The following is a 25859-nucleotide window of genomic DNA, read 5'->3' as shown; positions in this document are numbered from 1 at the left end:
TGATTCACTTTTTCCACCAGCTGGGACAACTGTTACCAATTTTTCAAGTCACTTCCACACAGTGCTTCAATTACTTTGCATTTACATTGCTTAAATTTTATCAACTTTGTGATGCAGAAACAACTGCCGAGAAATGAAAGCTTTCACACAATAGACGATATGCGAAATGCGCAGCGCCATCTCTCGGCGCTCCGAGAACTAAGTCATCCATGTTGGCACGGTACAGAAAACGAAACCGCTGCCCAGCGTTGGGTTAAAACGGCTGCGCTTCGTTTAAAAAGTACAATGCCGATGCAGTGTTGCGCTACCCTCTCCATTGTGAAAAGACACTACGATGCGTGCCAGAACTAGGTGCGTTCCAGCTTTTCGCTTTTCTATTTCTTTACTCTGTCCCAACGTTTTAGTAACACAAAAGGCCATGCGAGGTATCATGTGTCAGCACGCGGATCAGTGCGCAGCTTTCGCTTTCTGCGCTGATTTTTGACAAATCTCTCGAGGTGATTTGCGCTTAAATTAAGATAAGGACCACAGCCTTTGTTGTCTCTGATCAAAATTAGAAGCCGATTTCGTGCATTTATCAACTCTCCGGTCAGGCGTGAATATATATAGACGCATACTTGAACAACGTAATAGAGAAGGTAATTTTTTTGAGCGGGCCAATCGCTCGTGCCGTGGCGAAATAAGTTCACTCGAAGAACCATATGCCGATTACTGCTTAGTTTGCTACGAGTTCAGTAAAGTTTTTCCCGTGTTCAATTAGTTTTAGAAGGGCGAGCAAACTCTCTGGACCATACGCATATGTTATGCGTGTTAAGGAGTCTTTGTGAAGCAATACCCCCTACGTATAAAAACTGAGGTGCGAATGCTTTATTTCTTGAGGATTCCTATACCTTCGATATCTGCGGCGACGAAAATCTAAAAAGAAGAAGCGAATAATATAGCTACTTTATTATGAAGGAGGGACGCATTTCTAAGCACGTACTTTCTAGTACGTGCTCTGAAAACGCGTTCTGAAAACGCTTCAGGCCATCAGATTTTATTATCGTTGTGGCAAGCTCCAACAGCTTGCTTCGCAACAAAGCCATTTGTCCAAGTTTGGGAGTAAGCTAATTAAGTTTCGGAAGCAACCGAACATGCTAATTTCGCCCCTGCACACACAGCTTGACCAGCGTATCGAGTCCGTGCATATCCCTACGTATACAGCTGTAGCATCTTTCTCTAATCAAGCCGCCGCGGTGGCTCAGTGCTTATCTGAAAAAAAAAGCTGCGTCTTTGCTTACAATATTTTGAATTATATGTGCATGCCTACTTTCCTCTTGTTAATGTCGACTGACTGCGTCTTAAGCAGGACGCGGTTTCAACGAATTGTGGCGAAAATCAACCGACGCCGGGCTCTGAAACGGTGACCTTGAAAACCGCGGATGCGCATTGCACATTACAGTAAAGGAATCGAATTACGCAGCTGGTCGAGGGTCTTGTGTGATTATACTGCAATGCACGAAGCTCCTGGCGTCGGCGCGAACAAAAGTTCGCACTGTCACAAAGTTTGTCAACACACGTGCGCACTCACTGCAAAATAACCGCTCGCTACCCTACCAGATGAATTCGCGTCCACCTGGGAATAAAATAGCCATGATAATGCGTGATGCTTGAACTGGTGCTTTAATGCGAGCATTAAAACGACAACAGCGCACGGTCACGGTTCGACTTTCCAACCCACTTTCGAGTGCCGATTATTGCGATCATCAGCGCCAGACTTCAAGCGAAGCTAAGGACGCTGTAGGAGTAAGCTGGCGCTTATTGAAAGCACCTACATTTGGTGAAAGATCAGCTGTAAAAACAACGCAGCAGCTGAAGCTTGCCTGTTGAAATTCCAAATTCCACTCGCAAGAAGAAAGCGCGCATAGCAAACGATGCACCATCTCGACGAGCTCGCCCGAATCAAGATGGAAACCGGAAGTTGTGGGCGCGGTGTTGCCAGACCGCCAAGCAATTTCGCATATCGTCTATTGGGCAAGAATTAATGGTCCACAAATATTTTTCTGTCTCAAAGCCCTCATTTACTGCCTTCCTATATGTTTTTACTCTCTCTGATCGAATAGTTCATGGTTGCAAAGTGATCTAATTCAGTTGTGCATTTCTTCTTCTTTCTAGTCTTTCTGTTGAATCCTTTTTATGTGTGTTCTCCTTCCATACACGAGTGTTATCACTTTTGTTAAAAGATTTTGCTTGCTTCACGTAGCAAGCTATATGTTTTGTAGTAAATGTGATGCTGTATCAAACCTTTTTAAAGCTCATAATTTGATTTTCCAATAAACTACAAATTTTGGACTTCACTAATGCGTTTAATCAGCGGAATGCAAGAAACTGCAACTCGGCGAGGTGGTCGCAGGTCGACTCGACATCTCGGTAAGTTGCGAGGTACAGTCTTTGTAAAAAGTTTAGAGCCCAGGGGGTTCACTTCCAAACTTTATAATGGGACTCCAGGAGCATTCATGGATGTCCTACCTATTGCAGGAGGCAGTAGCAGAAATCTTCTCATGTCCAGGAAATTTGGAGCGCTAGATATCCATTAAGAACGACAGTGTGTGGCTAAAAAGAAAACCCCCCTGGGCTCCAAACTTTTGACAAAGGCTGTACACTCAATCTTACAATGGCATGGCCTTACACTTCACCACCCTTAAGCGCAAATGTTTTAAACCTAACCCTGCGCATCCTAAACCCGGCTATGTGTCCTTACGCTCGCACAACAGCACTCGATCGAGACAGCCGCGCGGATCGGTCGATCCACAGGGTCCATATCGGAGAAAACTTGCACGCAGTTGACATATCGCTCGCACAGCGTACAGTAAACAGATATGGTACGCTTCAGACTGCTTCGCGTGTCGCTTTGCTGACGGATACCATTGGATGCGGCGCGGCTTTCTTGGCACTGCACGCTTCGGTGAGCATAGCGCGGCCCACGCATATCGGTCGCCAACAATTGTGACCGTCATGCATAGGGGAATGTAGACGCAACGGGTATACTTACAAGGACACGGTCTGGACGAGTTTGTATTTATTCGTGGTTAAAACAGCGCGGGAAAAATACACAAAAATGAAGGAACACGCAGAACACGTATACATACACAAAACAAGCGCCGACTCGCAAATGGCTTTTTCTTCCCTCGCTGCTGTGTCCATATAAACCAGCGTGTCACCGTCGTCTATCACTTTATGAGCCGTCGGCACTGTCAATTTCTCCTCGGAACAAGACTAGCAGCGTTGAGGGACGCAACCGCACAAAACGCGAAGCCGAAAAAGAATAGCGAAGCTGCAGCGCCAAGCCTTTTCAGAGAAAGCTGTCGCGGGCTTCCAAAACAACCGCTTTCGTCAAGACGGCATCCTGAATGAACTAAGCGCACAGCAAAGAAGACCGGCACCGACTACAGGCCTCTGGAACTTTGTGCCTCCCGCGGACCACAACGATTGAATAAAAATGCGAATTTCCAACTCTACTCCACCGGGTCTGCCGACATGGGTGATGCGTGAAGCAGACGACGCCGCTGCGCCCAACGCTGCTATTGGCTGCGCCATCGGCCAAGAAATCCCAGTACGCACTGCAAAACCACGTGACTTCCTGCACGCGCCTCCTATCTGCACGGAACGCAGTCTGAGCCCACATCAGCTTTTTGGAACGAACTCTCCTTTGAAACAAAGAAGGCAAGTCGCAACTGCTTGTTCATGTTGTTTGACACGATAGTAATGTGATGAGATTAACACAAGTGCCGGGAAAGTCCTTCAGCGTCCTCTGTTATGCGTCCATTGTCTCGCGAACAACTGACAACTGAAGATGGTCGCTTTCGTGACGGCCGCAGAGAAGTATTTTTTTTTCTGTTAAGGTAATCCCTCATTCTCCTTAAAAAGTGGAGTTGAAGGATAGAAGGATGAAAGAGCGAAATAATCTCATGTGCTTCGTTTGGTCGTTTTGCGAATATAAACTACGGCAGGTCACTTTTATCCGAGTAGGCTAAGCCTAAACTGACTTCCTTTACTAATTTCGATTGCACATTTCTTTCCGGTGCTTGAGAACATTTGCATGACATATTTTCTTCCTTGCGAATCTCTGGGAAAGAGGAGGAGTGTGTGGACATGCGATTCAGGAGGAGGTACTGCAGCAACAGAGATGGATGGAAGCTGTGTGCTGGCTCACATGCATTGCTCGCCGCCACAGCGCGCGGTAACAAGGCTCTCAAGACCGGCCGAGTCCCTCCGCTCTGTCCCTGAAATACGGTAGAGGTGCGAAGAGCGAATGTTGGTGCTAAAGCAGTAAATATTCGGTCGTGTTTACTTACCGGAAGAGTTTCTAGCTCCTCTCGAAAGCGCTACTGCGTGAAATACGAATTAAAATAATTTGCCTATGGGTGAATAAACAACCACAGACCTCTGGCAAATGAGAAAGCTTGCCCAAGCTTGCAGCAGCTAGGCATATAAAAGGCCACATAGCAGAAGAAATAGCTCACGGCAGCTCTGCACAAAATAACTACAATCAGGCAATCAAAGTTTTTCTGCAAAATATTGTCTCATATTTTCATCATGACCTGCAACAAAACAAGTCAGCAACTACCGCGTGTTCCGTATTTATCTGTCCCTGTTACGAAAAATTCCGCTGCGCAATCTACTGAACTATATGGGCTCAAAACACCGACTACAAGGTACCTTATGATGGTCTTCGTCTTTCGATAAGTAATTTAACATATAAAATTGCCTGCATTTTCGGGATTCGGCGAAAAACTGCATACAGCTGCGGCAGAACTTTTCGTCCAAGCGAGCAAAGAAGCCACTTTGACAGGTTGCGCCATCTGGCGAGCGGTGAGGCAACCGATGTCACGGCTTGGGGCTGGAATGCGCACCTCGCGCGGTTTCTTTCAACGTTCTTAGACATTTTCAGTTTCGCACAAGACCTACTGAACTACAGACCTGCACATTTGGCACTGCTCCAGCGCGCATGTTCTAGTTCATGCCTTTTGCCGCTAGGGAAAGACACCTACGGGAAGCGTGGCGCTACATTATACCTGTTGAACAAGATGGCCTCCTCCATCATTTTATTTCAAAGAAGGCAGTTTCGTCGTTTGTCCACGTAATCATTAACATCCATTTATCTATGCTAGGCACGGTGGTGCTGACGAAAAGAAAGCGGATAAAAAGAAAGACGTTTTTTGTACTCATCCAGAGCGAAAAAACTCGTTATTGTGGATATTTTTATCGTTGATGTTAAGATAGCAGAAGAAGACGAAACAAATGTATTAAATATCTTGCGCAAATTGGCAAACGATGATGATGATGACAGCAGACGAACAGGTCAACCGAGCGCCCTCAACGGCCAATAAGCTAATTAAAGTTGGCGCACGCTGCTCCATAGGACCCCGCCAAATGTGCAGGTCTGTAGTTCAGTAGGTCTTGGTTTCGCAGCTCCCTATACTCGCCGCTTGATGGCGTGCCTATAGTGGACGTCGCTGGAACTAACGGCGCTGCAGTCGCGCTTTTCTACGCATCTCGCGCGTCGTCTGCTACACCCTCGTAGAGACGGTTGGCGCCTCGCCCATACCTGCAGGTTAATTATTTTTTTCCGGCGTGACCAAACAAGAATATGGCATAACTGCTGTTGGTACGTGTCGAAAAGCTGTTCCGCTTGGAGGGCAGAAGGGTACAACCTATGGGGTTGGGGCGAACAATATCTGAAGGAGGCACCCACGATCGGCGCGCTTCGCCTTTTAGGTGTCTATAGTCCCAACCTTCTCGTGTGTGTCATTGTATATATTATGTTCTCTCTGGCGGTTATAGCACTTCACACCAACCTGTGCAACGAAATAATCTACCGTTTCTTGTGTTCATTAGGTTCGAATAATTGAATGTGATCTGAATAAGGTAAGACAAACTTGTTTAAATGTTTCATTGTACAGCTCTTTTACGGCACATCGTTCGTTAAACTGCGCCATTTTTAAAAACAATTTATCGATCTCTTGAGGAGAAAATTATTTTAAATGTCAAACGCTTCCATGGAAAGAGAAAAAAAAACGTCTTGCTTTGTAAAAAGCGTTCCATTAAGGGTGCTTAAAGCAGTTTTGCTCTCTTTCTCGCTGACTGCACTTGAGCAGTTACCAGCATTTCAGAGTTCATTTTCCTGGAAAAAAGTGCATCCTCATGATGACGTAAAACTTGATCACTTTAGGAGTGACTTCTGTAGTGTTTGTAATCGGCATCTAACCGAATGTTAGCACTCTGTTGGTCACTATGAGAAGAATAAAACATGGCGGCTTAAGTAACAGGCTCGCTTTATCAGTATCGCCCAATCTAATCAATCGGGCCCTATCACAGTCTTCGGGAACACTAAGACTTCCTGGCAGTGAGCATGACAACCGACTGCAGGCACAGAGGACTCTTCATGCTTGTCTAGTACCACCCAGGACAGGTCGCCAAATACAATGCGTTTCTCAAGGGCTTTGTGAACAATGCTCTCTCTGTCATATTTAATTTATGACTGCGTACAGCCTTAGCGACGGCTCGCGAAGGCATCCAGCTGGCTTGAACGACCTCAGGTCAGTCAAGTGCCTCTGAACAACATCACTTGGGCTGGCGTGTCCAGGAGCAGTCGTCAGCGTGACCTGGCAATCCTTACAATGCACTGCCTTAGCTATCTTCTTATGCACATATCCCGCTAAATAATAAACAACCATTTCTTCTGGTCCAGCTCTTTCGTATCCATGCTCGCCCAAGTCATCACTTTCACTCGAAAAAGAGCTTATGCTGAACTCTAGCTGAACTGTATGATCGATTTCAGCTGCTTTAAGGATGTCATGAACGCAGGCGCTGCAAAGGTGGGAGATCAACCAGTGTTGTTTCAATTCCTTGATCTGTAAGCTTTGAGAGCGCTGCTTTCAGTGCCACAACATCGCTCTGTTTTTTCTCCCGCGCGGCAGTTGCTCGAAAAGCTTTCCTCTTCAAGTTCTGCAGCTTCTGGCCCTTCTTAGGTGCTGACGTTTTCTTCCTCGCTCGAAACTGTCTTCGAAAACGCAAGCAACGCGCACAGATTAGCTGTTTCGAAAAAAACATAACAGTGTTTGTGATGAACAGCTTCCGACTTCGTCGGCTGTTCATGAAGGTTTGTATTTACTCCTGCACAGATATTTAAGCCATCTGTTTCCAGCAGAATGTTCTCAAGGTCAGTGACAGAAGCTACAGTTTTTCCAGGGGTTCTTAGATACGCTGGCTTGCACAGCACACGGACGTTTTTGTATTTCGACTCTATCGACATACGGCCGCGGCGGCCGGCGTCGAATAACCTGCGACCTTGGGATCAGCAGCCGAATGCCAATGCAGCACAGCCATCACGACGGGCTTCATGTTTACTTCATGATAATTAATACTGCAGATTCCTTTCCGCAGTTAAGGTAGCAAAAGCCTTTATAACGCGCGAGTGTCGCTGATGGCAATCACAGCAAGGAGAATTGTAGCACTCAGGTGGCCACAAAAGAGCGCTTGGCAAGAATAAGATCCTGCCAGAATGCAATCGAGCACAGACTTCAATCAATCTGTAGGGAAAAATTCTCGCCTTTATAACCTACGTTTAAACACAGCTCCTTGTTTTGAAGCTTTGCCGCGTTCACCTTGTCACCGCCTTCGTAAAGATAGCAGTTCGCATGCGACAGCAGCCTGGCTGTATCCACTTAACGAAAGCTCAAGCTCATGCAAACACCTTGTTTTAATACATTCAACGCTACGCTTTGGTATGTAAAACACTGGCTGATACTGTTTTGTGATTTGCAAATCAAAGGAGCGACACACTGGCCGTCGGTTCAATCAGGCGCATTAGCGGCAGCAATGAAGCTGATACTTTCACCGCGCAAGAGAAGCGGAAGGTTACTCACTTTTGCGGAAAACTAGGTTCACATCTCGGCGCAGCGCTGGTAATAGTGAACGACATCGCGGGCAAACGGGAAACTGCAGACAGCAGCGGCGTGGAGCGCCAACCATCGCGGAACGCAGAGCACAGAGAACATTCGCAGCGTACACTTCGCGCGCGTACCTATCGCGTGTTGCGTAAATCAGAGAAAATCGAAAAAAAAAATTCTCTCGGCTTAACCGCGCGTTTGTTCGGGCTCAAATTTCGCACAGAGGTTGCATTTGGTGGTCAGTTTTGTTTTATACTACATTTAGGGGGGGTACTTGCCTGATTCAGTCAGAATTATTTGGAAATTCCCATTGTATGTGGCGACGACGATCCAAAGGGGAAGGTGAGGATTCTTAGTACATGCTCACACCATGTGAAAGATATCGCAGATCTCTCCACAGTGCGGGCAGCGCCCATCTGTGTTGGGATCAAAGTGTTTTGCTATGGCAGGACAGAGAAGAGTTCCTGTCTGCATTCGCCGCAGAGTTCGCTCCTTCCGCCTTACTCAGTCCCTTGGCAGGTGCCGGGTAGAGGCGGTGGCTGTCGCAATAATGAATTAGGACTTCGCGGAACCGCAGAAGTGGTTTATGAGCTTCTGAGCCAGGAGAACTAGGATGAGGAGCCCCGGTGTGTGAGCGTTCGGGCGGCCGCATGAGCGGCCTCATTGCCTCGTAGACCCTGATGGCCAGGAGCCCAGATCACGTTTGTGCGAGTTGGATCGGCGGGAGCGTGTCTTACAATTTGGGAGGCAAGAGGTGATATTTCCCCTGCAAGATAATGTTCACAGGCCCGGCGAGAGTCTGTGATAACCGCTCTTGATTTTGGATCGGCGGCAGCGATAGCTATTGCGACTTCCTCCGCTCGTGTTGAATTTGGGGCCCGAAAAGATAGCCCATCGACATTCATTCCCCGGTGGACTACGGCAGCCGAGTAGAATCCCCCCGGTGACGGTCCTGTGATGTTCACGTAGTAGACGCCCTCTTTAGATCCATATTGCCTCTCAAACGTGCGAACCCGCGCTTGTCGTCTGCCTTCATGTGAAGCCATGTCCATGTTACGCGGGAGCGGAGCGACCCAGAGCATGTGGCGCCACAGCACCGGGTTGTTCTCCGTCTCCTCTGGTATGCATGTGTGCTGGATGTGTAAGCGGTTTAGCAGGCGGCGCCCAGGAACCGTCTGCGATAGCCGTGTATATTGGTTCTCGAGGTGGGCCTCCCGCAACCCCTGATAGGAGTTTACCACTCCCAACGCCTTCAGTTTGGCGTTGGAGGTAGCCACCGAGTGCTCGCTTTGTTGCCTTCCTGATGATGGCGTCAATGCGCTCGTCTTGTTGTTTGGTGGTGCGTAGGTACGGCACGGCGTAGAGGATCCGGCTGGTCACGAAGGCATGGGCGAGCCGTAGCGCGTCCCTGCCCCGCAGACCACCCCGCTTGTTGGACACGCGGTGGATCATGTGCCTTACCTGTTCACCTATGCGCTTGAGTTTCGCTATGGTGGAGTCCGGCCTAAGTTTGTTATTGATGAGCAGACCCAGGATCCGGAGTTCTGCCACTTCTCTGATGGGGCCGCCCGACAGTCGGCGCGGGCGTCGGCCGCGCGACGCGATTTCGTCGGCAAAAAACGCTCCATGCGGGCCACGCTTTACGCCAAGCCGCGTATAGTTGCCCGATACGCCATAGGTTTCGCTCTGTAACCAGGTTCAAGAGTAGTTGAGCCACACCTAATTGTGTCACTCACGTAACCACCGTCGGCTTTCAGGGCCAGTATATGTTACCTCAGTCCAGGCTTACGATTTGCGGGCTAGCTGCACTCGGTGTGCACCGTGATTATAGAGTAATTTAGGGCGCGCGAAACCAAGACACCGCAAGAGAAAGCGCGCAGATAATTGTTTCTACAGCACTGCATGGTCTCGAGGGTTGAATTCGGAACTTTTTTTCGTAGAAGAAATTGAAATGGGCCTATGCTTTCTTGACCAAGCACACGTACATCATGTGAAGGAGGTAGTGCTGTCGGGTGCCTCTGAGCTGCGAAATGCACGCCACCGACGATGAACGCGCCGCTGTACTTGCTCGTGAGAAGGAGGTTTGAAAAACTATTCAACGGCAGTTGGGGTTGGGATATGGCAGCTTATTGGCCGCACTAGGTGGCCGGAAGTACCTGGCTCTTATCGACCTCTTTGGCCAGCCCGGGGTTGTACCCTCGGGTCCGAGCTGGGCAGCACGGCCTCCCACTGCTAGGAAGTGGGGAGCTGACCCAGGTTCGGAGGAGGGTGCGGGTCTTCCGGACAGTATATACGATCTAATGTGGCTTCATCGCCCCAATGAGTGCAGAAGTACTGACCGGTGTACATGTGAGAATGTACTGCCGTGGAGTGGGTCTGTAGCCGGCGCCAAGTGATAAATGCCTGTATTTTGCGTGCCTACAGAATTGGCTGCTTTTAAAAAGACTGTTCTAGCACAGCCGCGTGGTCGGTCAGTATACACGGTGACGCGTGGCCGTTGCTACACCGTTGCGCCGTGTTCGCCCGCATTCGCCGTGCGGCCGTATAGGTATGCCGTAGAGAGTATTAACCGAGTGAGAGTAACCGTGAGAGTATTTACCACATGATGGACTGAAATACTCCCGCGACTACAGTGCGACGAGCAACGAAAATGCGAGCATGGTGGAGCTGTCGCGCTGCGCGCTCAAGACGCGAAGTTTGGGTTCCGATTCCGCAGGGCAGGAGCACGGGGCGTTTCTACAATTCGAAAACGGCACTGAAATGGACATAAGGAAGACAGCAGTGAGCGAAGGGAGTAATTAATAATCCGGCTCAGGTGGAAAGACCCCAAGCGATCAAAGGCGTGATTCCAGCTGAAACCAGTCGACATCTTAAGATATTTTCACTATAGGACAAGAAGGGTGACATAAGTTTGCAACGAGCCGCACCGGTCAAGTAGCAAAATAATTATCTTCCAAGCGAGACGAAAGAAACCGTTCCGGCATGAGAAAATACCGTGAAGCTATATTTGTATTCATAAGTTAACAGCGCGCGCCCAAACTTCCCCGTGATTCATGTACCGCGCAGCATGCATGCTTTATATGTAGAAACAGGTTCCGCAGCAAAATCGCCTTCCCCGCCTGCCGTTGTTTACTGAAATCACCATACAGTGGTTTTTCAAAAGAGATACGAGTTCAACAGAGCTCTGAGAGTTTGCGCTCGAAATGAATTGGTTCCAAAGGAATTTTTTCTCCCAGAAAAATATGTGCTCACATCGCGATCCCCTATCTGGAGAGTGTCGCTTCTAGAACATTGCCCAGCTGTATGTGGGTCTCATTTGGCTTTGTACAGGCAAGAAAAGCTTGCCACATATTCTCGAGTGACTTGCGGAGGGCCAGTTTCAATTACTGTTGTGTGAAATCTGAATTCATAGCTTCATTCCCCGCTTGCCGACAAACGCAATAGTGTGCGTGATGCAGCGAACGTTTGCCGCGGGGCAAGCGCGATCGAGGGGCTGGAGCTGTCAAACCGACTTCCTGCGGTGAAATATCGCATGTGCAAGCCTCTGCAATAGACAACGGTGAGACAACTGAACGGTTTGCATTTAAAATGGACAGTCTTAGCAAACTGAAGAGAGCAGCAGGACCCGATCTAATGGCAGCCGTCGGAGTCCGCACGGCGGCGAGCTCATCCTGCAGCAGGTTCGCTCCTCGCCGCGAGTGCGCCCCCGTCGGCGCCGGAGTGGCGTTCTCCCGTTGCCTTCGCCCTAAGGTCCCTTTCAACGACACGGGACCCTTGACGTTATCGCGTTAAATTTGGCTGCATTACGGCAGTCCGCAAACGAACTACGATAAAAAGACGCACTGTTCCTGCACGACCTGAAGAAAGCCAGTTTAGCACCTCATTACACGCTCAACTTCACAGTCAGAACTAATTCATATTAAGAAGGAGGCGCGCGTTTGTCAATTGAAAATCCTTCAAGTTGTCAAAGCCCGAGCTGGGCATCAACACACGTGGTGCGCCCGCCCACTTGATTGGAAACAGTGTTTATAGTATCACTCGAGAGACCAAAAAATAAAAACAGGAAAGCATGCGTCAATTTCAGTAATGTTTCGACCGCATGAGCGCAGCGGTACACGTTCCGCAAACCGCAACGCCACTCATGAAAGGCGCCGCTGCACTTGCTCGCTTGGCCGAAAAATAACAAGCCAGGCTGTTTCAGAGCAATACCTCTACACAGTGCAAAACTCGAGTTTCAGTTCGAGGGATCCGCATGTCATTGCAGTGACCTTCGGACTTAGCGGTTTCATAGCAACAACATTAAGTCAAATTCCGAAGCATACTTTAACTATGACCAATTCGATGGTGTCTCCAAATTAGACCAGGGTCGTTTCTTAAATCTTGCCAATCCCACCTCCCAGATTTCTCCCCAGGCCAATTTGAATGTGCTCTATACGATGGTAGTCTCCAAATTTGACCCGGGCCACTCCAAAATTTGGCCCACCCCACTCCGAAAATTTGAAAATTGAAAATTGGTGTTTGAGGAAAGGAAATGGTGCAATAATTTCCTCACATCTCGGTGGACATCCGAACTGCGCAGTAAGGGAAGGGAGCAGGGTGGGGGTGAAAGAAGAAAGAGGTGCCGTAGAGGAGAGTTAAAAATGTCCAAACTAATTTGACTATGGGCATCACGATGGCAATCTCCCAGTATGACCTGAGTCACTCCCAAAAGTTGGCCCACTCACCCCCGTGAAATTTGACCTTCTTCGACTCGGACCAAAATCGTTGTACAAACTAATTTGACTGTGGGCACCACGATGGCAATCTCCAAATATGACCTGGGTCACTACCAAAATTTGGCCCCCAACCCCCCAGAATTTGACCTTCTTCGATTTGGACCAAACCATGTTGAGCCTAATTTAACCTTAGACATTCCATTGCTTTGACCTTGGTTTGGTCATTGAGTGGCCTTGGCATTAAACGGAATCCAAAGCATGTCGTTTAACAATATTCGCGTGATAGACAAACAAGAACAGCTATCACTCGACCATTCGGTGTAACATAGTTAAACCGCTGCTAGTTTTTTTGTTCGGTAAACGACAAGCACTAGACACTGTGGGGTTTAAAAATGGGGGGATAAATCCGTTCTCCCCCGTTTAACGGCGGCTGACCCAGTTCAACACCGCGCGGACCCCACCCCGTTGTCGCGAGCGCTACCGAGAGCTCGCCGACCACGGCGGGCCTTGCTCTGCGGGAACAAAGGAACGACACACTGGCTGACACAAACAAGGCATTTATTGCTATAAGAACAATAACGCCAGCAAGCAACAAAATACACTGAGGAATCGAGGATGTCCGACTCACCAGCACGGTTACGAGCGAATGTTCGCCCACGGTAGGGCAGAGGAAATAACTCCGAGGCCGGACGGGACGAGCTGAGGGGAACATGTTTCCACACGTGGTCGCCCACGGCGAAGAGCGGAGCGGCTCGCGAAACGTCCGCGAGCTATCCCGGTGCCGAGCAGAAGAGACCCCCGTCGCTCCCCGCGCGCGCGCAGCAAAACGCCGTCCGTGGCGCTGGTGTCGCTGCGACGCGAGCGCCCTCCCCTGTTAGTTAACCACAGGGAACTAGTGCGTTGCGGGAAAGCGAACGCAGGGGACGAAGGCGTCCCCACAACACAAATGGCTCAACGAGGTGCGCAAAAAGCAACGCACACGCCTTAGTTCTTTGACGAGAGCCAAGACGGACGGTCGGACGTCGACACGGCCAGGCAATCATTTTTACTATCGCGCTCCCTGATCACGTCTACGAAACTTACCTGGAAGCGGAAGTGCTTGTATCCTCACAAGAGAGGAAGTGAACTCGTTAGTGCATATCTGCCAATTTCTCTATCCCTTCACAAGCCGCTCACTCGAACACCACACCACAAAGGCCCCAGGACAAATCACTTCAAGTGCTTTTTGTGAGGTACTCCCAGCCGAGCCCGCCAACCACGTGATACCGGAAACGTACGGTGCATTCATTTGTCGATCATAATTGCCACAGTTTCGGCGGCGGACGGCGGTTGAGACATCACACTGCACAAGACAGCATGCGAGCTACAGAGATTCCTGCTGCTCGCTGCGGTGCGACGCGTTGCTCGATCTGTGGTCGGTCACGCAGGAACACGTAGTGGCACTTGCCGGAGCGCGCGACGCATATCCGAAGGAAATTGTGAACAGGCGTTGTCAAGTCAGAAGGCTCCGCGTTGCAAGGTGGAGGAGTTTATGGGCAGAGGAAAGGAGCGGTCACTGACGCGCGAAGCGCTCCGTCTCTCCTCTTTGGCGGTTCGCAGTGTGACAGCTGGCCGCGATTTTGCGCCCACAAGTGAGACCACCCACCTGATGTGAAATCCAAGGAGTGTAAACCATGTAGTTACCGCTGTAGAAGTGGTGTGTCAGGGTCAAATGATCAAATTCACTGGCACTTGGCTGGCTGTGAAATAAACATAGCCGGAAAGCCTGTGGAGGCGCTGCCACAGGTACACTAAGCTGACTGCTGTCATCGTTGAAGCTGAAGTGGCTTGAGGTCTTAGTCCCAATTTATCTAGCTTGATTTGTTAAATTCTGTTCTGCCATTCGTTTATTGTAAGCGCCAGATTTTAAATGATGTCCAGAGTCACAGCGGACATCCCTTAAGTCGGCCTTCTCATCAGCACATAAGTCTCATCATAGCCATAGCTGTCATTCATGTCGATTATAATCTCGACGTAGAGAAGGAAGCACATACTTGGCTTAATGGCGGATTCTCTTTTCTCCCGGGTGTGTTTAGGTGCCTTGAAAGCATCGTAGCCGTGTTATCAACTCATTGCCTGCAACCTTTTGATACTCCATGGAGATGGATGGCGGCGACGAGTATCGGCACGCAGTTTGGGAGGTCTCCTCCTTCACGCCAGGTAAGGTACAAATAAACCACTGCCTGTAGCGGAATTTTATCGTTAGGAACGGCATTACAGTCTGTTGTCCTCTATGCCGGCTTTCACAGGGTACGGCGTCGATAAGCTGCAAGATGGCCACATCTACACTTACTGGCAATCCGATGGCCAACTTCCGCACTTAGTGACCGTCCATCTTCAAGACGAGGCCACAGTCCACGGTGTGAAGATTTACGCTTTCTACGCACTGGACTTCAGTTACACTCCTCGCAGGTATGTGTTTCTTGCAAGTGTGTCGGCACACCTAGTTCACGCTCTTATACGGTAACATCGCTAAGGCTCATAAGTCAAAAACGCGTGGAACCGGAACCATGGAGCCTCCGGAACCGTAGTTCTTATAACGGGCTTATTGGATACACACGAACACCTTCCCAAACCTCCATAGACTGCATCTCATACACCCAACGCTGTACACCGACACATATCCCTGGTGCTAGGCTACGCTATTCCACATTTCGTGGAGATGTAGGGCCAACCCAAACCAAATGGAGACACAAAACACGTCATCTGAGCGGCGTAAGGCGCTGCTGACTAGCGATAACCTGGAGGACCAACGGGCCCTCGTCCAATAGGTCCGCAGAGCAGCTCAAGCCCGTGGAAACCTAGAATAAGTCATCATCATCATCAGCCTGACTATGCCCACTGCAGGGCAAATGCCTTTTCCATGTCTGTCCAATAAAACCTGTCCTGTTCCAGTTGCGGCCACCCTTTCCCCGCAAACTTCTTAATCTCATCCTGTCGCCCCCTGCTACGTTTGCCTCCTCTTGGAATCAATTCCGTTACCCTTAAGGACCAGCGGTTATCTTGCCTTCGCATTACATGCCCAGCCTAAGCCCATTTCTTCCTCTTGATTTCGACTAGGATGTCATTAACTCGCGCTTGTTCTCCCACCCACTCTGCCCACTTCCGCGGTCTCTTAACGTTACACCATCATTTTTCTTTCCATAGCTCGCTGCGTTATTCTTGACGTAAGCTGAACCCTTTTCGTTAGCGTCCACGTTTCTGACCCATAGGTGAGTACCGCTAAGATTCAGCTGTTGTATACTTTTCTCTTGAGGAATATCGGTAAACTGCCATTCATGATCTGAAAGAACCTGCCATATGCGCTCTATCCCATTCTTATTCTTCTAGTTATTTCCCTCTCATGATCCGGATCAGCGGCCACTACCTGCCCTAAGTAGACGTATTATCTCACCATTTCCAGCACCTCGCTACCAATTTTGAACTGCTGTTCCCTTGCGAGGCTGTTGAACATTACTTTGGTTTTCTGCATGTTAATTTTAAGACCCACAGTTCTGCTTTTCCTGTCTAACTGATTGATCATACTTTAAAGCTCATCTCCTGAGAGACTTAGCAAGGCAATGTCATCAGCGAGTCACAGATTACTTAGGTATTCTCCATTAACTCTTATCCCCAACTGTTCCCAATTCAGGCCTTCGAATACCTCCTGTAAACAGGTGGTGAATAGCACTGGCGAGATCGTGTCTCCCTGCCTGACACCCTTCCTTATTGGAATTTTATTGCTAAATTTATGGAGGAGTATGGTAGCTGCGCAGTCGTTATAGTTATCTTTCGATATTTGCGCATAACACTCTTCTACTCCATGATTCCGTAATGCCTGCATGACAGCTGAGGTTTCCACTTAGTGAAATGCTTTCTCGTAATCAATGAAGGCTATATAGGGGTCGGTTATATTCTGTGCATTTCTCTATCACCTGATTGATAGTATGAATATGGTCTATTGTCTAGTATCTTTTACGAAAGCCTGCCTGCCTGATCATTTGGTTGATTGAATTCTAAGATTGTCCTGATTTGATTTGCATAGTAAATACCTCGTGGGAAACGGATAGTAAGCTGATCGGTCTGTAATTTTTCAAGTCCTTGACGTCTCCTATCTTATGAGTTAAGATAACGTTAGCGTCCTTTAAGGGTCTGGTACACTCGAGGTCGTAAGGTATTGCGTATACATTGTGGCTATTATTTCTAGCACAATCTCACCTGCGTTCTTCAAGAGATCTGCTGCTACCTGATCCTCACCGGCTGCTTTACCCCGTTGCATTGCTCCTGAGGCTTTCTTTACTTCCTCTTTCGTTACTGGCGGGTGTGTCCCATTACAGTGCGCTTCTGCCTCTCTCATTAACGTTCTCATTACATTGGCCACTGTATAGCACCCATAAGTACCCTACTCATAAGCATCGAACAAGTTTCCTTCTGTTTAATAAAGTTTTTCCTCCTCCACCTCCAACGTGCTTGCGACCGAAGACGCAGCAAAGAGGATGCAGCATGAAGAACCTGCGGCACGTACGTGCCACCGAAGCTGGGGCATGAGGCGGCTTCAGCGTAAATAATCCACAGTTCACTTGAGTGCCCCACAGGCTGAAAGAAGAACGCGTTGGAGAAAAGCGAAAGCCGAAGAATCCGCGAATCCCTTTCTCAAGAAATTCCGGGACAACCCGTTTGCTTACAGTTCCCCTGCGCGTGATCCCCATCGGTTTGCCACTGCGCGCTGCAAGGGGCGTTTTCGAACTCACTGGATGCCAGCTGTGCACCAGGTGTCTCTGAATTTCGCGATGCATTACCATTTTTTACCTCATTTCGAGCTGTTGGGGCTGATGTAAACTTCTCCACGTTATAGTCTGCCTTCTGACCAAAGCTTCATCTCCACTCTTGTCAGCTCTTCCCGAGCATCGCAAGCGGCAATATCTTTTCGGCACATAAAATCGGTAGACTGCTTCCATTCCTCGTGCCGCCGTGGTGGCTCAGTGGTTATGGCGCTCGGCTGCTTACCCGAAAGACATGGGTTCGATACCGGCCGCGGCGGTTGAATTTCGATGGCGGCGAAACTGTAGAGGCCCGTGTACTGCGCGATGTTAGTGCAAGTTAAAGAACCCCAGGTGGTCTAAATTTACGGAGCCGTTCACTACGGCATCCCTCATAGCCTGAGTCGCTTTGGGACGTTAAACCCCCCTAAACCAATCCTTTCCACGAAGACAGCCACCCCCCGTCGGCGTGGACGCCTTCGCGCTTCTGGTCGGCCACGCTTGTGTACGCTACGAAGTTTTGTCCATACACATCTTTTATCGTTTCCCCAAGAGATAGAACGCCCCCATTGGTGGGCAGTGAGAGGCTGTAGATTATGTCAGCATAGTTGACGAGGCATTTCCAGTAATCCAAAAAAACTTTTTCCTTGCACTCGAGCGGTGCACGTAAGCGGTCCCCCTTCGGCGCACAGGGTTGGCGGCCGGAGCGAGAGTAGGGAGAAAGAAGGAAGGAAGTCCCTGCGGGCTGAAGCCCCTCCGTGACGCTTTCTGCCGACCAGAGAGGGGCTTTACTGCGGGGCAGTGGGCTTTCCCTTTTGAGTACTTCCAAGAAAACGAGGGGGTCCGGCTCCCTATTTGCTTAGAGTGTGACGTCACGGGCCGGCTAGGGCGTGCCAGAAATATATATGACAGAAGCGAACAGTCACCGAAACCAAGGAGCCGCTATGGACGAGGGTGGCACTTGTGAACACTCTCAAGGTTAGGTTACACCACACATAAATACCCCCGAAAGCAGAAGTTTGGACAGACGTCGCCACAGCTGAGTTGGTAGAGCACCGGACGCGAAATTCCGAGGTCATGGGTTGTGATCCCACTGGCGGAATGCGGTTGTTTTTCTTCTGCTTTCTAATTATCATTAAATATAATTGCCTTATAATCTCCCACTGACGAATGCCACAAATCAAGAAAAAAAAATCCCTTACGGTTACTGTTGGCTTCGGTCATATATGTCGTAACGAGCACCTCTTTTTCCTGCCCTTTGTCTTCTCAATGGTCGAAAATATAGCTTGTTTGGCATAAGCGCCCTTTGTGACGGTGCTTCTCTGCGGAGCTAGAACTCCGTGGAGATTTCCGATGACGAACGCAGGTGCCGCCATCAAGGCCGATAAATGCCATGGTCGTAGTTGGATTTGTTCGGGACTTCGGGAGAACGAGAGAACAAAACCTTCCTGCCACTCAACTAAAAAATGCGTGTAAACATAAGTATGGGCGGGAAAATCTCTAGGCATCTATTAGCGAAGTTTACGCTGCAGATCCTGTCAGCTCTTGCCAGCTGTTGTTTTGCTCATCGCGTGGCTCGTATATACAGTTTTTGCCCCTTTCGATCATCCAGAAAGCCCAAGAAACCAAGACAGCTGTTTAATTATGCGTATAATGAGCGCATTCGACAGCGCATCAACTCGACAATCCCCGAAAAAAGTACAGCTAGCTCTCGCCAAACGAGGTGTGCTGCTCTAGGCTGCCAGCAGAGAATATTTTTCGGCAACCAATTCAGACAACGGCAGTCGCACGTGCACCGATTCGTTATCTGGGACGCAGACCGGAAAAAAATTTTCAGGTTTCAAGACCGTTTCGGTTTCTTCCGCAGCAGAAGCAGTTTTAGCTGTGCGTCCGCAAAAGCTGTGCGTACGCTACGGGCGCACCTTACGCGCACTGCCACCCGTCCTGGCAACAAGTTTTAGTTGGGAGCTGTTGGGAGTGGCTAGCGTAGCGCCCGGGAAGCTTAGGATACTGTGGCGCCATTTAGCGACAGCAGGTCAAAGCTCCTAAACTGTGTGCTGAGGAAACTTTTTCCTCTTTTATTAATGGCAGTGGTGGTTGCAATCGAAGGCTTTGTTTTTTTAATGTAAATCAACTGAATAAAATTAAAATATAAATTCTAGCACAAAGTTGGAGAAGTACTCTACCAGGGGTCGTTGCTATGACGACAGTGTACGCCGTAGATAGTTAGGCTTAACATCAAGAAATTTTCAGATTTATCTAAAGAACGATGACTATTTGTCCCCTATGTCGTTACGGAGGGGTGAGAATGCACAAAATAAAAGTGAATACAACCGTTTAGAGCGAGCTATCGCGTCGAAAAATGCAGCGGCGATGCAATAATTGCCCCGAAGCAGGCGTGCAGGGCGCCGCCATGTTGCCAACGTTAACCACGCAAGCCACGCAAGCAACGCAAAGCAAAGTCCGCTGGCTTGCGTACGTACGCAAGACGCAGGGCTCGCGCTAGCGTTCTGCGCATGCGTACTACGGTCCCCGCAAGCTCCTTGCGTACGCTTAGCCCTTGCGGACGCACAGCTAAAACTGTTGATGGCCCAGCGGTCGATAACGTGGCATAGGCCGAGGGTGTAGAATTTAAAAGTACCCCCCTCCCCACCCTTGAGGAGCCGCCACGGAGGCTCGTTGGTGAGGGTGCTCGGCTGCGTACTGGAAAGACGCGGGTTCGATCCCGGCCGCGGCGGTCGCATTTCGATAGAGGCGAAATGCTAGAGGCCCGTGTACTGTGCGACGTCAGTGCACGTTAAAAGAACCCCAGATGCCCTCCAGATACGGAGTCCCTCATAGCCTGTGTCGCGTTGGGACGTTAGAACCCAGAAACCTAACCAAACCTTAACACTTCTCTGCCACACCGGGTGCGACACTGAGAGGGGGTGCAGGTTTTTCATATGAGCAAAACCTACGTGACGGTCGTGCTTTTTGGAGCGTTCCACCATCAGCTTCGCACTCAACTTAGTGTTCATGAAGGCTTTTGGAGAAACTTGCCGCGTCTCCATTTTCTCATGGGCGCCGCCATGTTGGAGAAGCAGCGCCACGTGTAGCAACTGGTCCGGTCATGACCGCCACGCTGGCCTGTGGGGCTGGCCGCAGCGGCGTTTGGCTGAGCAAGAACAGTCGATACAGCTTAACCGCGTGCAGTCGCGTTCTTTTAATCAATTCTTTCGCGAGTGGTGGCCTCTTAAAGGGCAACTGCAGCACTTTTTTGAGAATTTCGCGACATTCAAGGATACAGATCTTTATATGCTGTAGGTAAAGCATGCCAAGTGTTTTTTCACTAGCATTGAAAATAGTGACGTAATCGACGATTGAATTACCACTGTCGTCAGCCACACTCTGCCCTGACGCGTTAGACGCTGCCAAACAACTCTCGGCAGGGTTCGCCTTCGGTGGCGTTGGTGTTTTTCCTTCAAAGCACGCGTTTGTGCGTTGGAAATGTACCCATACCTTCGTTGACGTCATCATGCGCCCCCCAATTGGCGTTGTGCGCTGCGGAGAAGCTGGAATGGCGCCCGGATTTTAATCGGCGATTACTTCACTGTTTCAAGTGCTAGCCCAAAACGACTTCGCATGCTTTACCTGCAGGTTTCACACATTCGACCCTCTTAAGCTCGTTGATTTCTAAAACCTATGCAGTTTCCCTTTAAGGAGAACGCGGATCTGATATGACTGTCGCATGCCTCGCGCTACCGTGGTTGGCCCAGTGTGTCTGCGCGCATGCCAGATGTGCGTCGGACGAGGAACGTGTGCTCAGTGTAAATAAACGACGCGACTGGAAAGCAAGAGCTTGTTTTGAGCGGTGAAAGAGCTAAAATCTCCGTGCTAAGTCGAGATAATCGTACTTCGACAGCATTTGACAAGTAGCGCACCGGATCAAACATGGCAGTGATAACATTACTGCAATAAAATTACTTTTCTTGGTAATTTGTAATGTAATTCATTACTTTTCTTGGCTGGTAATTTATTAATGCAATGAATTATTTTGAAGCAGTGATTTCATATGAAACGTCATTAATTACGAGCGAAATTACTTTTGCTAAGTACTGAGTCCGTGCACCTCCTTGTATCTGCCATGCTCTGGCCTCGTGTTTGCGGGGTTGAGCGTCTACAACGCAAGAAAAACGTGGGCCAGAAGTAGCCAGCACTTCAGCGAAGCGGCGCACGCGGACCAGAGGCGATGCGCGCTCGGCCATCAGCACTGCCTTGAGGAAGAGCCTATAGGGCTGCTACGCATCTTCCAGCACTGCGTACTGTCGCACACACACAGCAGGGCCACTAGGCAGGAGAGCTCCATGACTATGGCATGCCGTATTGCACCTTACCACAGACGCTCTGCGAGTGTTTGAGCGAGTACTCCCTTCCAGACTGCTTCACATATAGTGTCACTGCGCCGAACGGACAAGAAGTGTCAACTGACACCTGGCAAACTTGTTTGTGAGCTTTAGGGAAAACTAGCTTCTGTGGCTGGATATGAAGCCCCATTTTTAAATCAAGGGCAACACAGGCGACAGCGTCACCGCGATATTCTACTTATTTCTGTCAACATGCCCCAGAACGAGTCAATTTAACAGAAGAATTGGTAGCATGTCTGCGCCTTGGTGCATTTCCGTACGACAATTTTTTTGTTTTTTTTTGAGGAAAGGAAAATACGCAATATCTGTCTCGCCTATCTCGGTGGACACCTGAACCGCTCCGCAATGGAAGGGAGGATGGTGGGAGTGAAAGAAGAAAGCGAGAAAGAGGTGTCGTAGTGGAGGTCTACGGAAAAATTCCGACCATATCTGCGGATATTTAACGTGCACTGACATCGCACAGCACACGGGCGCCTTTTGCGCTCTGCCTGCATTCAAACGAGGCCGCCGTGGTCAGGCTCAAACCCGACGGCCACCTACTTCCCCCCTCCTCGATTTTCATGACCTAGAGGGGAAGCCTCAGTCGACCCAATTGATAGAGCGCACGAATGAAGGAGCTTTACCCAACATGGTGGCTCTGCGGAGGACTGTGTCATGTGGTTATCCGCGAAAGAAACGCGCTTGCTTCAAAACTTCGCGATGAACTCGGGCTTGCTTGTCGCGAGAAGTCTCGTCGCTCGACTGTGCAAAGGAATAAACGGGAGAGAAGGAAGAAGTCGCTGTCTGGCGATTGGAAGCATGTACGCGTGCACGCCGTCGTTTTCGAGAAAACATGGACAGAACGGGCACAAGTAACCAAGCGAAGGTTACCCGACTGGTGACTAAAATCAAGACAAGAGTGAAATTTCACGAGCAACGGCTAGGTTGGCTTGAGGTGCCGCCCGATTTGAAAGATTCAGCACCTCCTGGACAATAAGCGCGACGTCTCTCAGGGAGCGCGCAAGCCTTATAGTTCTCAACACCTCTGAAGTAAAAATAAACTGCCAACACCCTTTGAAGAATGCCGCCTTTGCCTTTCGGTATTTTTGAGTCATAGCTATTTTAAATACGGGATTAATACACTACAAGAGCGACCTCATGAGTGATACTGCACGCATACAGGCATTCGTTTCACCATAAGCAAATCAGGTCGGCTGTTAGGTCAGGTCGGGGTGATATGCTCAGGAATTCTGCGCTATGCGTTATGGATCCTAAAAGCGTAGTTGTTAGCTTGCAAATAAGTACTAAGGCTTATTTTTTATATCGATAGTTCTTCACCTTGTGCAGAAGTCTCAGTCATTTTGCTTTGTTTGAACACTGAACTTTGACTGCGCCAAGACGTACCATCGTGTTATTAAGTGTGGCTTGCAACGCGGAAGGCATGGTCTGAGATTTCTTCACTACTACTGGTAACTCGATGGTGGTCAGAAACGAGGCTTTTAGCGCACATGAAAACGCATTGCTTCCAGGCGTGTTTGTCCAGGCGAATTCAGTTGACATACGTATAGCGCAAATCGCATTACGGCGGCCACAGTTGCATTGCAGGGAAGGCTGAGTCCGAGTGTGCACCCGCAGAAGAGAAAACCAGTGCTGCGCAGGTAATAGGAAGCAGCGCTGGGTCACTCAGGCTAGGAAATTGTATCAGGAATTCGGTTGATTCTGTCGCGCACGCCTATCGCTTGAGCACAACACCAATGACCATGATCAGGAGTAGACATTTGCGTTTCTTATCTCTTTCCAGGATATCCGTGCGGGTGGGGCCCAACCTGCAAGACCTGCACGAAGTCTATGAAGCAGAGCTGAGCCGTCCCATGGGCTGGGTGCGCTTGCCAACGCTGGACTCGGCTGGCCGGCCTGTGCGCACCCGTGTCGTACAACTCGCGGTGATCTCGAACCACCACTTCGACAGCGACAGCCGCTTGCGATTGGCCATGCTGTACTAGGCCGCTCAGGCAGGCAGCGTTGGTAGAGATTTGGGATAGGGGACCCTGTCACTTGGAAGGACCCGAAGAAATTAAGCTGATCGCCGGTGCGCAAGAGAGCTTTGGGTTAGCTTCGACCCTAACGCTGAATATACCTATATCTAGTATAGCATATTCAATCACCCATCAGTCTTCTTAGAAAATCGCTCTTGTGGGCAGTTCTTCGGCGCCGACGCGGTGCATACGTCACCAGCCCATCAATGAACTCGAATTTCTCGTTTTATGAGGCCAGATAAAAAAAACAGCTTTACGAACAGGTTAGTTAATTTTTCAGGAACCCATTGGAACAGTCATGAAACGACGCGTTTCTTTTTTGGGTGTGAAAAAACAGCAAATTTCGTCCCTCATTCTCGTAAACGGGTTACGAACAAGTTAATTTTAAGGAGTATACTAAATTTTATTACTTCTGGCTCTTTTTAAAGCAGTCGCTAATGAAACGGCTAAAATTAAATCTACGAGACTTACAATGCAGTGTAGCACTTTTAGGCTGAAAAGGCTCTCTGAGCGACCAATGCGATCTGCATGCTGCCAGCTTGTATGCCGTATTTGTTTCTCGTACATACTGCAAGGCTCCCGTGCCTACGGTCAGCAGAGACGCCATGTTTGGGTCCCCTATTATAAATCTATCTGATGTGTCGCCTAGAGCTGACAGAGTCCGTGCTAACTGCCATTGTTATTCTAAGCACCAGTGACCACAGTACTGGTCATCCCTCTTTGTTGCGAAGGGCAAGAAGATCCCGCCTGCGGTGCAGAAGCACGACGCGTCTCTCATGTAGTTACATGACGCAAGCACAGATTACGTGCTGGTTTTGAAAAAGCATTCAGTACGTTATGTTCCAACTTTACCTTCTAGCGCGAAGGAGTCAGGCACATGTGCTCTTCGTTGGTTATTGTACGACGATTATTTTTCCCGATACGCAATGCAAGGAAGAAGCCGGTTACAAAATAAAGCGGAGAAAATTATTCAGTAAATTTGGTCATTTTCCTCACCCTGTTGTTTTGAAGACCTGTGTGCTTTTTGCGCGATCGGCCAAGAAGCATGGCGTCAGTGAGGGAGCGCGCAGGCCGCCTATTTCTCAAGACCTCTGAGAGAAAACTGAAATGCCAATAACTTGTGAAGAGTGTCGCCTTTGCCCCTGTATTCCTCCTCCGCCTCCTGATGCTATTGGTTCCTTTGCAGGACAATTTTTTTTGGCAATGCAGCAGAGGCTAGGCAGGAAAGGATAGGAGACGGGCCTTCGTCCCTGTGTCCTGGGGGTGGGTTCAGAAGGGTAGCGGATCGGGCTAGTTGGTGCAGATTTGACATTGGGTTGTTCAGGATAGGGGTGCGGAGGGAGGAAAGGAGAGAAGTTGGAGAGATGGTGAAGGGCCACCAGGGCCAGGAGCCCTTTCCTCACGGCACGGAGACAAAGGCCCGTCTCCTTCACTTTCCTGCCTAGCCGCTGCTGCATCGCTAAAAAAGGTGGCGCCATCTAGTGTCCAGGCTGGAAACGAGCGCCACGCTGGTATGCGCGATCACGTTCGGGGTGCAGACACCGAACAGGACGCAGTGGAAGAAAAATCGGCCTTTCCGAGTTCTCGCATTCATTTTTTTTTTTACATTCTAAAAATACGCATTGATTGAAAAAGATTTTCAAGCAGCAGTGAGGCAGTTCGCTCAATAAATGGCCCGAATATCCGCGGATTATGGCGCCGTAGACGCTTCCACTGTCCTGATGACGACCGACATAGAAAAAAAAAATCAAATGGGTTTGGTGTAACCTACGTGGTGAAAAATTGCTGGCGGTTTAGCATTGCTAAGCACGGAATATTGAGCGAGAGCAAATTTTTTCCTGTGGGCACCAACGCCCCGGACATGAAAGCGACATTGAGGTGCTCATCGACCCAGGAAGCCGGTTGTGCGCCCTTCCTTTCGTCAAAATCAACGGCCTCTACAACGTTGTCAACGCCAACGCCAATGAACCCGATTGATGCCGGCCGCCCACTTGTTTTGTTTTGTTTGGTTTTTGAG

At 49.3% G+C, this 25859-nt stretch overlaps 1 protein-coding gene across 1 annotated transcript; it reads left to right on the top strand.

The window, feature by feature from the left end:
* The first annotated feature begins 14781 nt into the window (after positions 1–14781).
* Positions 14782–23809, top strand: LOC149355420 (anaphase-promoting complex subunit 10-like). Its single transcript, XM_089576111.1, has 3 exons — positions 14782–14845; positions 14935–15097; positions 23608–23809. Exons 1-3 carry the CDS (start codon positions 14782–14784, stop codon positions 23807–23809), a joined length of 429 nt encoding a protein of 142 aa, XP_089432237.1.
* The last annotated feature ends 2050 nt before the right edge of the window (positions 23810–25859 follow it).

This window comes from Amblyomma mixtum, chromosome 3 (assembly GCF_055824585.1).
Source record: "Amblyomma mixtum isolate Tamu chromosome 3, ASM5582458v1, whole genome shotgun sequence".
Classification (NCBI taxonomy): domain Eukaryota; kingdom Metazoa; phylum Arthropoda; class Arachnida; order Ixodida; family Ixodidae; genus Amblyomma; species Amblyomma mixtum.
The sequence above is the reverse complement of the archived record's forward strand: the minus strand, read 5'-3'. Positions and strand labels throughout refer to the sequence as shown.